This window comes from Salvelinus namaycush, chromosome 16, assembly GCF_016432855.1.
Source record: "Salvelinus namaycush isolate Seneca chromosome 16, SaNama_1.0, whole genome shotgun sequence".
NCBI classification, from domain to species: Eukaryota; Metazoa; Chordata; class Actinopteri; order Salmoniformes; family Salmonidae; genus Salvelinus; species Salvelinus namaycush.
In genome coordinates this window covers 17409802-17423968 of record NC_052322.1, presented here as the reverse complement: position 1 = coordinate 17423968, position 14167 = coordinate 17409802, and the positions used below count along the sequence as shown (strand labels likewise).

At 45.1% G+C, this 14167-nt stretch overlaps 1 protein-coding gene across 1 annotated transcript in view; it reads right to left on the bottom strand.

Moving 5' to 3' along the window:
* The window catches only part of LOC120061201 (basement membrane-specific heparan sulfate proteoglycan core protein-like), a 112359-nt gene that overhangs the window by 95595 nt on the left and 2597 nt on the right, over nt 1-14167 (bottom strand). Inside the window, exon 3 of the mRNA XM_039010823.1 lies at nt 13633-13698. Within this exon, the coding sequence (XP_038866751.1) occupies nt 13633-13698 (66 nt within the window). The remainder of the gene's footprint in view (nt 1-13632; nt 13699-14167) is intronic.

Below are 14167 nucleotides of genomic sequence, written 5' to 3'. Positions count from 1 at the left end.
TCCGGGTTTGGCCGGGGTAGACCGTCATTGTAAATAAGAATTTGTTCTTAACTGACTTGCCTAGTTAAAAAAAGGTTAAATAATTCTTATTCTTAAAAAAAAATAGGGGTCAAAAGAGAAAAGAAGAACAAATCAGGACGAATCAGGAAAAAGGACAGAGTTACTCGAGGCAGGTGAGGGGAGTGTGAGGGGAAAGGAAAAAATGGAACGTGTTAATTAGAAAGAACAGAATATTTCTCAAGAGAGTTCTCTCAACAGAAACAGTTGCACAACTCAGAAAAAGTCCCTGGGCTATTCAGACTGAATGAATTGTGAGGAGGCCCGAGCTTTGTGGAAATTGAAAATCGGGATGTGTGAACAGTGTGAAAATACCTCGTAGGGCACAAGGACAAGTCTGTGATAACCAATGACTGTTTCCTGTGAGATGAAGAATCCTGATGTGTACTGTATATCGAATGAAACTGCAATGTATTAAATATAGTTGCAGTCTATCAGTAGATCTGTTACATTCCACTGTCTTTAACGTCCCGTCACATAGACATATGTGAACCAGATGTTAAACGAGACACACATTTAATGAATATCAGAACACACGACAGAGCTATAATGCATGAGTTGTACACTATATCTAGTATAGCAGCAGTGTATCTGCAATGTGATATTCCTCTGACATCAATGCCACTTGTCACAGAGAACTTACAATGTTAATAATGATAAATGTAAAAATGCTAAACAGTTGTCTATAATCTACAGTGCATCTGTAATGACCCATGCATTCAATACTAATGTCCATTCACAGAGCAACGTACTTCAAATGTAGGAATGATAAATGACAAATACTGTACAGTCCTCCATATATGTAGTATCTACAGAGTATAGCAGCAGTGTATCTGATCACACTGCAATGAGTGTTAAAGATACTATCTGCAATGCTCCTTTGACATGCGTGTCCATTCACACACTCATTCCAGTGTGAGCTTGATGATAAATGACCAACGCACTGAATGGAAAAACCAATGACAAAGCTCCGTTGCATGACAGAGTCCAGGGAAGGAGGTCAGAGGTTATCTCTTAGGGAATTATGTCAATATATCACTGGAGCTGAATGGAAATCCTTCAGACTGGACACACTTCCCTCCACTCTCTGCATTTGCATGTGCGTCACAAAATGACACCTTATTCCCTATATAGTGCACTACTTTTGACCACAGGGCTCTCGTCAAAAGTAGTACACTATTTATATTGGAAAGCAGCTTGCTTCTCTGATGGTTGGATCCACTCTGTAAAAAAAGGGGTTTCGGACTCGGAGCGTCAACTAGGAGTTGGCACTTCCTGTTGTTCCCATTAGGATGGAAAAGGCTGGGAGACTGGACTGATTTCTCACTAAAAACCAGTGCAATATATTACACTGGAAAAGACATCAATGGGACTATTTTCTGATGACTCAATCATTCTTCCATTGCTTTGGTTAGACCAGGGGACATGCTCTGAAAGTCATTGAGCAAGAGTTTGAGAAGAAATTCTCATTGTGTAAACATTTCTACTAGGTCATTTAAGCAATAAGGCCCTATGGGGTGTGGTACATGGTCAATATACCACGGCTAAGGGCTGTTCTTACGCAGGACGCAACGCGGAGTGCCTGGATACAGCCCTTGGTTGTGGTATATTGGCCACATACCAGAAACCCCTGAGGTGCCTTATTGCTATTAGAAACTGGTTACCAATGTAATTTGAGCAGTACAAATAAATGTTTTGTCATACCCGTGGTATACAGTCTGATCTATCACGGCTGTCGACCAATCAGCATTCAGGGCTCGAACCATCCAGTTTATAATAAACATTATATCACTGTAGACTGTTATGCAAAGAAATATATAATAATAATAATAATACAAATCTCATTTACATTTATGTCAGTGCAATAATATGCATTATGCAATGCTAACTCTTACAGTGAGATCCTAGCTGCAGGAACTCTTAAAAAGGCTCCAGTCCAGAGTCTGTTGCAAGTCCCCTGTCATAAACTTGAACTGCTGGTGAAGCCTATAATAATCAAGTAGGTATGCTGGATCCAGCAGTGCCCGGATCCAGCCGTGCCCCTGCTGCGCACAAAGAAACACACACAGGCCTTCACTGAAACAATATCACTGAATAGACTAGAGAGAATGTATGATGCATGCCCCTCCCTTGCTTGGAGAGCAAGTTCATACGATTTAATGAAGGGATCGATGTAAGGTGACGCTCTAAGAACAGAAGTCAAGTCACTACAGGAAAGATGGCTTCAACCAGCTCTGCTTCACAGTAACATTCTCCAGAAACAGTATATAAGTTCCTATATGTTCCTGTCAAATACATAGAACAATGGCAGTGCGGTGCGTGTCAAAAGGTGGTGGCGGCACCATCCCTAAAGGCTAAAGGGTTTGTGGGTATTCCAGTTCATGGTGACACGACCTAATTAGTGTTAATGAAGCATCTGCACAACTTCAAAGAGCTACTGGAAATGTTGTGATCCTTGTCACAGTCAAATTGCTGCCATGAGAGAAAACAAAGAGCAGAGAGCAGAGCGGTAGTGGCTAAACTCTCCTGTTAAGTCCCGGGCTACTGTTGGCCGTCGACGACTCCGTACGGTAAACACTGTTTCAGTGACTATCTGAGTCTTTCCTAGATCAAAGAGTTGTGGGTAGTGTTGTTTCCCATTCTTTTGGTCATTTCAGCGAGTATTGTGAATTTGCTTTTTCAAACTACCGGAAGAAAAGCTGTAAACCGTTTAGCAAATCCCAGTAGAAGGATTATTACTATGCTAATGGACAGTTGGTTACTCCCATAACGTAGAGCAGGAAACCATGTGTAACTGTAATACACTATGATAACAAACTCTGCACTGGAGGGAACTTGAGACTACTGAATAATCAGCTAGATAAGTGAACCACCATTATATCTATTCACATATTTTCATTGGGATGTTCCGTAATATTTATATCCAAGTACATCTGAATATTTACTCTCTTTGTATTATCAAGTAGCCAAATCGACTTACTGGCCTGACGAGCAAACATGCAGGATTTGGTTTTCGGGCTAGAGATTAGTTGATATCCAACTGACATCTGTGATATCCCCCCACTGACATCCTGTCAGTAATGTAGGTCAATTAGACAGATGTATTTGTTACCATCTGCTACTAGTAATAAGTTGAGAATTGTATCTGAAACCGTAACAAATATGCCCTCTGTGTAACTAAATCTCTTGAAGAAGTGTTTGCTAAAAAGGAGAGGAAAAGTCCACTTTTCGAAGGCAACATGAACTGTTATTGGCACAACCGACTGTAGCAGCATCAAGGGCCCAGAGCTGGAGTGGATGAGCAAGCCTCTTCCCATGCCCCCTTTCATCATGACGGAACATCACCCACCACCCAATTAAATGAACTGCTTCTATTGTTACACAAATATACAGCATGTTAATTATTCAAATGTAGTTCTTAAATGTAGCCTTTTTTTGAATAAGAAAGAGTACATACAAATACCAGTACCTGGTTCCTCTTTCATATTGAAATCAAGAAGGGAAAAAATGAAGGAAAATAAGCCAGTTTAATATTGTGCAATGTCACATTCCTATTTTGACTAAGGTGGGGGCAATTTGTATTGTAGATTTTTTTATTGTAGAAATACAAATAAAAGTGGTTTTGGAACGATTCTAAGGGTGATTATTATGTTGCATAAACATGTTTAGTGCTTTCCTCCAGAATTATGGCCTAGATTGCTGCTTCTCAGGGGATAGAGTGCTGCTACTCAGGGGATAGATTGCTGCTACTCAGGGGATAGATTGCTGCTACTCAGGGGATAGATTGCTGCTTCTCAGGGGATAGATTGCTGCTACTCAGGGGATAGATTGCTGCTTCTCAGGGGATAGATTGCTGCTTCTCAGGGGATAGATTGCTGCTTCTCAGGGGATAGATTGCTGCTTCTCAGGGGATAGATTGCTGCTTCTCAGGGGATAGATTGCTGCTTCTCAGGGGATAGATTGCTGCTACTCAGGGGATAGATTGCTGCTACTCAGGGGATAGATTGCTGCTACTCAGGGGATAGATTGCTGCTTCTCCGGGGATAGATTGCTGCTACTCAGGGGATAGATTGCTGCTTCTCAGGGGATAGATTGCTGCTACTCAGGGGATAGATTGCTGCTTCTCAGGGGATAGATTGCTGCTTCTCAGGGGATAGATTGCTGCTTCTCAGGGGATAGATTGCTGCTTCTCAGGGGATAGATTGCTGCTACTCAGGGGATAGATTGCTGCTTCTCAGGGGATAGATTGCTGCTACTCAGGGGATAGATTGCTGCTTCTCAGGGGATAGATTGCTGCTTCTCAGGGGATAGATTGCTGCTTCTCAGGGGATAGATTGCTGCTACTCAGGGGATAGATTGCTGCTACTCAGGGGATAGATTGCTGCTTCTCAGGGGATAGATTGCTGCTTCTCAGGGGATAGATTGCTGCTTCTCAGGGGATAGATTGCTGCTACTCAGGGGATAGATTGCTGCTACTCAGGGGATAGAGTGCTGCTACTCAGGGGATGGATTGCTGCTACTCAGGGTGCTAACATTTTGGCCCTGCATGCCCAATCAGTAATTTGGCCATGATTACTACAAGGTTTAGATAGCTGGCTAGACCTAGCAATCTATAGCATTTTAGCCGACACGGGCTAATTGAGTGAGTGTCAGTGACTGACATAAGAGGAAAACTGCTGATACCAAATTTAGAAGTTTCACATTGTGTATTGTACTAGCCTATCTAAATGTAAGTTGTGACCCTGTCTGACCTCCTAAAATCTAAGTGTTTATGTTGCTTATGCCTAGAGACCTGCTACTGCTTGTCAGTCTGGAAGACAGGCAGGCTTTCTTGAGCCTACTGCCTGAGATTCAGAGAAACAGCCCTTCTCTAATTCTGTAGCCTACTAGAAACCATATATTTTAGAATTATAAAAATGCCAAAGTTGGCTTTCAACTCTTAAAATTGAGCCCAATATAACCGTTATCAATTATCACTCATTTTGAGAAATAGAAACTTTCTCCATTTGGAAAACATTTAGAAAGATAACATTCTTATTCGTGTGTATGAATTTACCATGTTCAATTTGACTGCCCTATTTTATTTGTTCTAAGCTAGCACAGAGATGTGAGGGTTTGTTCAGGAGAAAGAAGAGAAGAGTGCTGGCAGAGCCACAGTCACCAGTTAGAACTCATAACAGATTATTATCAGGAGCCGCAAATTAGGTTGTCAAGAGCAGCAATTAAGGGCTGCACCATTATTTATACTTGAATCTGAAGAAAAATGTAATGAACTGCTTTAATTGTGACCGACAATCCAGGTTAATTTTCTCCTGAAGATAATGTAAGAATTTGTTAAAAAAGAAAATTAAAACAATGTTTTAGGTCACACAGTTTGGGAACCATTGAGTAAAACCATTCATACTGACACTGAATAATAATCAAAGACAATGCCCTGGCACTGTGAACAAATAAACAATCAAGGATTAAGGGATGACATTGAAATGCTTATATCACAGACAGTGTTCTAAAATACTACAGTTTTTTATTTTTCTTATCCTCTCATGAGTAGTCCTCCTATCGCACACCATCCCTTCCTCCCTTAGCAAGTTCTGCTCAGCTTTCTGCCCCCTGTTCACGTCAGTGACGCAGGTGTGTCTGAGGGTGACCAGTGACCCCCTCCGAGAAGGCCAGAGCAGAACAACAACAAAGAACACATCAAAATAACTGCAGCTGCCGCCTCTTGTCCTTCTGCCCCGCGTCGGTGTGACTATCTGAGAGCCCAAGCTGTCTGACAAACAACGCCACTGACTGACACACACATTACACACATCACACTGTACTATGAAACAAAGATAAATTAGATAAATAATGATAGTAAAAAGCTTTGATTTTGGAATGAGATGTTCGATGAGCAGGTGTCCACATACTTTTGGTCATGTAGTGTATGTGGTAGTAGAGTAGTGGCCTAAGGGCACACACTTAATATGTTGCGAAATCTCTTGTGAAATGTAATGTCATGTTTTTATTGTGTATATACAGGGAGGGCATTGTGAGAATCTTCCCATGACCCCAAAGTTAAAACAAACTTCCTGGGAGCCTTTTGAACAAAATTGGTGCCTTTGACCCATCTTAAACAAGTGTTGTCACTCTGCTGGAAATAACTTACATAATTAATCCCCTTTAATTGATATTTTATGTTTGAATTGTTTTAAAATAAATTTGCGTAAGAATACATGACACAGTGTATATACATTTCCACCTACTGTTTGCATATGGGATTTCAAACATCACAAAAAACAATAAATAACCAAGCAGTCTCGAGGTCAACGTAGTCTGTGATAAAATGCCTTTAAACCAAGGGAAGACTGAGTCAGACTGGAGATAGTTCATTTTGAAGCCTCTGGTTTAAAATGAGCATTGGGAAGAACTCTCTAACTAACCTCTGTTTCTATGGTTTCTAAACAATGTGCTCTGGCTGCTGTAGGAATGTCTGCTAGGAAGAGGGGGCATGTGAACCAGTGGAATACCGAGAGATGAAAGACAGGCTGGAAGATGTCTCCCATAGAACTGTATCGAGATATGCTGCAGAGGTCAAGAGAAGAGGTTGAGAGGGACCATGCTGAAGTGAAATTCGGGAACCTTCAGTGGACCAAAAGACAATAGACAAGAGGTTGAAAATAACGTCCCCCTTCAACAACCGTTAAAGACTCTGGATTTCTTTCTCACACAGCTTCAAATGCCAGTTCAACCGGTTCAAATGTTAGGTCCCTGAGAGACTAGGAAAGGGAAAATCTTCAACACAGCAAACACAACAGGATGTGCATCATAATGGGTTCAGAAGTGGCACCTCTACTTCCATCACTCTACACTATGTAAGGGGGGAGGAAGGAGAGGCGAGGGCCTACATGCCACAATGACAACCCACTGGACAGGGAGAGCCGGCACCAACGTGTTGACCAGACAAATCCAACTCAGGAAACCAGTAATGTTCCTTCCCAACTGCTGTCATATAATAATCTAAAAATGGAACGGTGAGCACAGCACACTGGCTGCCCCGGCCTTCACTGCTGCCAGACAAGGCATATTTTTTATTCTGAAACAGAACATTCTGTCTGAGTAATGGATACAGTTTTTAGTCATGGATATTTACTAACAACAAGTCCAAATTGTAACACTAACTGACCTGAAGAGTGAAAGTTAAAATAGACATTTTGACTGCCAGAAATAGCAAGCTCTTCGTGATAGCAGTCGAAAAAAGACTTCAAGACTTCAGTGTAGGAAAAGCATGTCGATACAGTAGGACATGCGTGTGAGACTCAAGTAAGACTGGATGGTTTATCAGCCGATTATTTTGCGGAAAACCCCAGAAATCCCATATCTTCTCAATTATATTTTCAGACTTTTCCACTTCCTTTTGTATTTGAATAACCTTTTGTGTAGTGTGTAATGTATATCTGCCAAATGGGATTTGACCCTGAGGCCACTAACCCAAGCTTCCCAGCAGGATTTGGCTGAGAACTACAAACCCGCCCCAAGTAGTGTCTGGTGTGTTCACATCTATAATCATCAATGGGTCAACAAACCACTCATATGCTCCAATTTGACTGTTGGCGGCTTAGAGACTTTAAATCTACTACTGTGAGTGTGATCTGCTAATGCTGTGAGCAGCCCGTAACTCACCTGCTTAGTCATGGCTAACTCTGGATGCTTCAATAAAGGAGGTGTACAGTTTAAGGACTTTTGGACTCCTTGCCTATACATATCCAGCTTGAGCCATTCGGTGAGGAAACTCTTACAACTTTTTTAAAAACAGCCATTTCACATCTGAAAACTGTTTTCCTAGACTTCGAGCTTGGCTTAGTTGGATGCGAACCATTCATATTATGCTTGTGTTAAAAGGATAGTTCACCCAACAACTTTCGTCATTCCTATTTTTTGATAAAGCACACTTTTCTTTTAACCCCAATGTCAACCTTTGACATCGCATTGTTGTTTTTAGCTGTATAGATGATGTATTTTGGATGTTCTCAGTGTATTTTCAACGCTTTCAGACAATGTGATTAATCACTTCTTTTTTTTTTTAAGTGCACTAAGATAACAAAAAGTTAATTTGAGTTAACTGATTAACTCTGACAGCCCTAATTCGGTGTTTAACAAATCATCAGTTTCGTCTATAAAAAAAACACCATTGTGTGGATACTGTAGATATCATGTACACTGAGTATACCAAACATTAGGAACACCTTCCTAATATTGAATGTGTCCCCCTTGGGCTGTTGCGGTCATGAAAGGTCATTTTTATGGTGAAAATTATCTTCCTCAAACTTGAAACTCAAATGCTGCGTATGTATGCCAGTTAGGCTCTACACCTGTTGTAAAGCGGATTAATGTGCTTCATTTTAAGTCATTTGGCCACTTTAGTGATACAAAACTTATCAAAACATATAAGCCTATGGCCTAGACTACATGAGATGTGCGACTATGATTTGGTTAATTTTCATGCCAGCCAGTTAGGCTCTACACCTGTTGTAAAGTGTCACGTTCCTGACCTGTTTTCCATTGTTTTTGTATGTGTTTAGTTGGTCAGGGCGTGAGTTGGGGTGGGCATTCTATGTTATGTGTTTCTATGTTGGGTTAAATGTGTTGCCTGATATGGTTCTCAATTAGAGGCAGGTGTTTGACGTTTCCTCTGATTGAGAACCATATTAAGGTAGGCTGTTCTCACTGTTTGTTTGTGGGTGATTGTCGCTGTGTCTGTGTTTTGTTGCACCACACGGTACTGTCTCGTTCGTTCATTCATTCGTTTTCCCTGTTCGTGCGTTCTTCGTTTTATGTAGTTCTCATGTTCAGGTCTGTTTAACGTCGTTTGTTGTTTTATAGTTTATTCAAGTGTATTTCGTGTCAGTGTTCGTCTTGCCAATTAAATTCATTATGTATTCATCACCCGCTGCGCCTTGGTCCACTCATTGTCCTCAAGACGAACGTTACAGAATCACCCACCAACGAAGGATCAAGCAGCGGGTTAACGGGCAGCAGCAACAGCGCAAGAAGGAGGAATGGACATGGGAGGAAGTTTTGGACGGCAAGGGTTGCTACACATGGGAGGAGATCCTGGCTGGAAGAGATTGCCTCCCATGGGAACAGCTGGAGGCAGTTAGGAGAGCAGAGGCAACCGGAGAGAAGAACCGGCGTTATGAGGGTACGCGGCTAGCACGGAAGCCTGTGAGTCAAGCCCAAAAATTTCTTGGGAAGGGGCTACAAGGGAGGGTGGCAAAGTCAGGTAGGAGACCTGCGCCAACTCCCCGAGCTTACCGTGGAGAGCGAGAGTACGGGCAGACACCGTGTTATGCGGTAAAGCGCACGGTGTCTCCTGTACGTGTGCTTAGCCCGGTGCGGGTTATTCCACCTCCCCGCACTGGCAGGGCTAGATTGAGTATTGAGCCGGATGTCATGAAGCCGGCCCAACGCATCTGGCCACCAGTGCGTCTCCTCGGGCCGGCATACATGGCACCAGCCTTACGCATGGTGTCCCCGGTTCGCCTACATAGCCCAGTGCGGGTTATTCCACCTCCCCGCACTGGTCGGGCTACGGGGAGCATACAACCAGGTAAGGTTGGGCAGGCTCAGTGCTCAAGGGAGCCAGTACGCCTGCATGGTCCGGTATATCCGGCGCCACCTCCCCGCCCCAGCCCAGTACCACCAGTGCTTACACCACGCACCAGGCTTCCTGTGCGTCTCCAGAGCCCTGTTCCTCCTCCACGCACTAGCCCTGTGGTGCGTGTCTCCAGCCCAGTACCTCCAGTTCCGGTACCACGCACCAAGCCTCCTGTGCGCCTCCAGAGTCCTGTGCGTCCTGTTGCTGCTCCCCGAACTAGCCTGAAGGTGCGTGTCCTTAGCCCGGTACCTCCAGTTCCGGCACCACGCACCAGGCCTACAGTGCGCCTCAGCCGGCCAGAGTCTGCTGTCTGCCCAACGGCGCCTGAACTGTCCGTCTGCCAAGCGCCGCATGAACTGCCCGTCTGTACTGAGCCTTCAAAGCTGCCCGTCTGTACTGAGCCTTCAAAGCCGCCCGTCTGTACTGAGCCTGCAAAGCCGCCCGTCTGCCATGAGCCTTCAGAGCCGTCCGCCAGACAGGAGCCGCTAGAGCCGTCCGCCATACAGGAGCCGCTAGAGCCGTCCGCCAGACAGGAGCAGCCAGAGCCTTCCGCCAGACAGGAGCAGCCAGAGCCTTCCGCCAGCCATGAGCAGCCAGAGCCGCCAGCCAGCCATGAGCAGCCAGAGCCGCCAGCCAGCCATGAGCAGCCAGAGCCGCCAGCCAGCCATGAGCAGCCAGAGCCGCCAGCCAGCCATGAGCAGCCAGAGCCGCCAGCCAGCCATGAGCAGCCAGAGCCGCCAGCCAGCCATGAGCAGCCAGAGCCGCCAGCCAGCCATGAGCAGCCAGAGCCGCCAGCCAGCCATGAGCAGCCAGAGCCGCCAGCCAGCCATGAGCAGCCAGAGCCAGCCAGCCAGGATCCGCCAGAGCCAGCCAGCCAGGATCCGCCAGAGCCAGCCAGCCAGGATCCGCCAGAGCCAGCCAGCCAGGATCCGCCAGCCAGCCCGGTGCTGCCCCTCAGTCCGGAGCTGCCCCTCAGTCCGGAGCTGCCCCTCAGTCCGGAGCTGCCCCTCATTCCGGTGTTGCCCCTCAGTCCGGTGCTGCCCCTTAATCCTGTGGGGTTAATTTGGAGGGTGGCCATTGGGAGGAGGCTACGGAAGCGGGGATTGACTATGGTGGGGTGGGGACCACGTCCGGAGCCGGAGCCGCCACCGTGGACAGATGCCCACCCAGACCCTCCCCTAGACTTTGGTTGTGTGCCCGGAGTTCGCACCTTGAGGGGGGGGTTCTGTCACGTTCCTGACCTGTTTTCCATTGTTTTTGTATGTGTTTAGTTGGTCAGGGCGTGAGTTGGGGTGGGCATTCTATGTTATGTTTTTCTATGTTGGGTTAAATGTGTTGCCTGATATGGTTCTCAATTAGAGGCAGGTGTTTGACGTTTCCTCTGATTGAGAACCATATTAAGGTAGGCTGTTCTCACTGTTTGTTTGTGGGTGACTGTCGCTGTGTCTGTGTTTTGTTGCACCACACGGTACTGTCTCGTTCGTTCATTCGTTTTCCCTGTTCGTGCGTTCTTCGTTTTATGTAGTTCTCATGTTCAGGTCTGTTTAACGTCGTTTGTTGTTTTATAGTTTATTCAAGTGTATTTCGTGTCAGTGTTCGTCTTGCCAATTAAATTCATTATGTATTCATCACCCGCTGCGCCTTGGTCCACTCATTGTCCTCAAGACGAACGTTACATAAAGCAGATTAATGTGCGTAATTTTAAGTTATTTGGCCACTGTGCGACTATGATTTGGTTAATTTTCATGCCAGCCAGGTAGGCTATACTCCTGTTGTAAAGAGAAGCAATGTGCTTAACATTTGGAAAGTTGAGAAATAAATATAAACTCAGCAAAAAAACGGTCATTAAGACACTAACAGCTTACAGATGGTAGGCAATTAAGGTCACAGTTATGAAAACTTAGGACACTAAAGAGGCCTTTCTACTGACTCTGAAAAACACCAAAAGAATGATGCCCAGGGTCCCTGCTCATCTGCGTGAACGTGCCTTAGGCATGCTGCAAGGAGACATGAGGACTGCAGATGTGGCCAGGGAAATAAATTGCAATGTCCGTACTGTGAGACGCCTAAGACAGTGCTACAGGGAAACAGGACGGACAGCTGACCGGCAACAACGTCGCCTATGGGCACAAACCCACCGTCGCTGGACCAGACAGGACTGGCAAAAAGTGCTCTTCACTGATGAGTCGCGGTTTTGTCTCACCAGGGTGATGGTCGGATTCGCGTTCATCGTCGAAGGAATGAGCGCTACACCGAGGCCTGTACTCTGGAGCGGGATCGATTTGGAGGTGGAGGGTCCGTCATGGTCTGGGGCGGTGTGTCACAGCATCATCGGACTGAGCTTGTTGTCATTGCAGGCAATCTCAACGCTGTGCGTTACAGGGAAGACATCCTCCTCCCTCATGTGATACCCTTCCTGTAGGCTCATCCTGACATGACCCTCTAGCATGACAATGCCACCAGCCATACTGCTCGTTCTGTGCGGGATTTCCTGCAAGACAGGAATGTCAGTGTTCTGCCATGGCCAGCGAAGAGCCCGGATCTCAATCCCATTGAGCACGTCTGAGACCTGTTGGATCGGAGGGTGAGGACTAGGGCCATTCCCCCCAGAAATGTCCGGGAACTTGCAGGTGCCTTGGTGGAAGAGTGGGGTAACATCTCACAGCAAGAACTGGCAAATCTGGTGCAGTCCATGAGGAGGAGATGCACTGCCGTAATTAATGCAGCTGGTGGCCACACCAGATACCGGCTGTTACTTTTGATTTTGACCCCCCCTTTGTTCAGGGACACATTATTCCATTTCTGTTAGTCACATGTCTGTGGAACTTGTTTAGTTTATGTCAGTTGTTGAATCTTATGTTCATACAAATATTTACTCATGTTAAGTTTGCTGAAAATAAACGCAGTTGACAGTGAGATGACGTTTCTTTTTTTGCTGAGTTTAGTAGGCCTAGCCTATAGAAAGCTGATGGAGCCCCTTATTTTTAATAAGAGGCCATAACTGATTTCTCACGCAATTGCATAGCCTATAGAAATGTTGCGCAACATGAGCTCATGGGCTCTCATGAAGTGTTTGATTAGATTTTCGATTACATTTGCATTAATGTCAGAGTGATTTGAGGGAGAATAGAGTGCTGAGTACCAGGCAGTTAGCAAGTTTGGTAGGCTACTAACGACCATCAGCAGCATCAGAGCTAGGAGAAGCCTAATTACCATGACTAAACGGTCACATGGAATTTGACTGCCGTCATGACTCGTGACTGCCGGTGTGGCAGTAATACGATTTCTATAACAGCCCTAGTCCCCCCCACCCCCTTTGCCCTCAGAACAGCCTCAATTTGTCCAGGAATAGACTCTGCAAGGTGTCAAAAGCGTTCCAAAGGGATGCTGGCCCATTTGGACTCCAATGCTTCCCACAGTTGTCAAGTTGGCTGCATATCCTTTGCATTGTGGACCATTCTTGATACACACGCGAAACTGAGCGGAACAAAAGAACAGCGGCATTGCAGTTCTTGACACAAACCGGTGAGCTTGGCACCTACTACCATACCTAGTCCAAAGGCAAATGTTTTGACTTGCCCATTCACCCTCTGAATGGCACACATACACAATCCATGTCTCAGTTGTCTCAAGGCTTAAAAATCATTCTTTAACCTGTCTCGTCTTCTTCATCTATACTGATTGAAGTGGATGTACAAGTGACATCAATAAGGGATCATAGCTTTCACCTGGATTCACCTGGTCAGTCTATGTCATGGAAAGAGCAGGTGATCCTAATGTTTTGTATATCTTTATGGGACAGGTGGCCATTTAAATGAGGCAACCCTGGTGGGGATTTGTGTGTTTGTTTATTAGGATCTATTTTAGCCCACCATGTGGCTTATCTTCCAAGAGTGCAGGGGGTGTTATGCTCAGGGCTGAGGGCTCAGGGTTCTTACTTGTGCTGATCTCAGTCACCACTGTGGGTTCTGGCGTGCTTCCATCCTCCTCTCCACTGGGCAGATCTACGGGGAAGATAAAAGAGGTGTGGTCAGAATGTTAGCATAGCTCAAGGCCCAGGGAGAACCAGGGACAACTCATTCATTTACTCAACAGGTGGAACATACATGTATACATCTGAAGTGCAGCAGGGTCAAATCAAATTGTATTTGTCACATGCTTTTGGTAAACAACCGGTGTTTACTAACAGTGAAATACTTAATTATGGGCCCTGCCCAACAACGCAGGGAGAAAAAAATAAATAGAAAAATAATAACACAAGGAATAAATACACAATGAGTAACGATAACTTGGCTATATACACGGGGTACCAGTACCGAGCTGATATGCAGGGGTACAAGTTAATTGAGTTAGGTATGTACATATAGGCAGGGATAAAGTGACTATGTAAGAAGATAGATAATAAACAGTAGCAGTTGTGATGAGTAGTTAGTGCAAAAAGGGTCAATGCAGATAGTCCGGGTAGCTGATGGT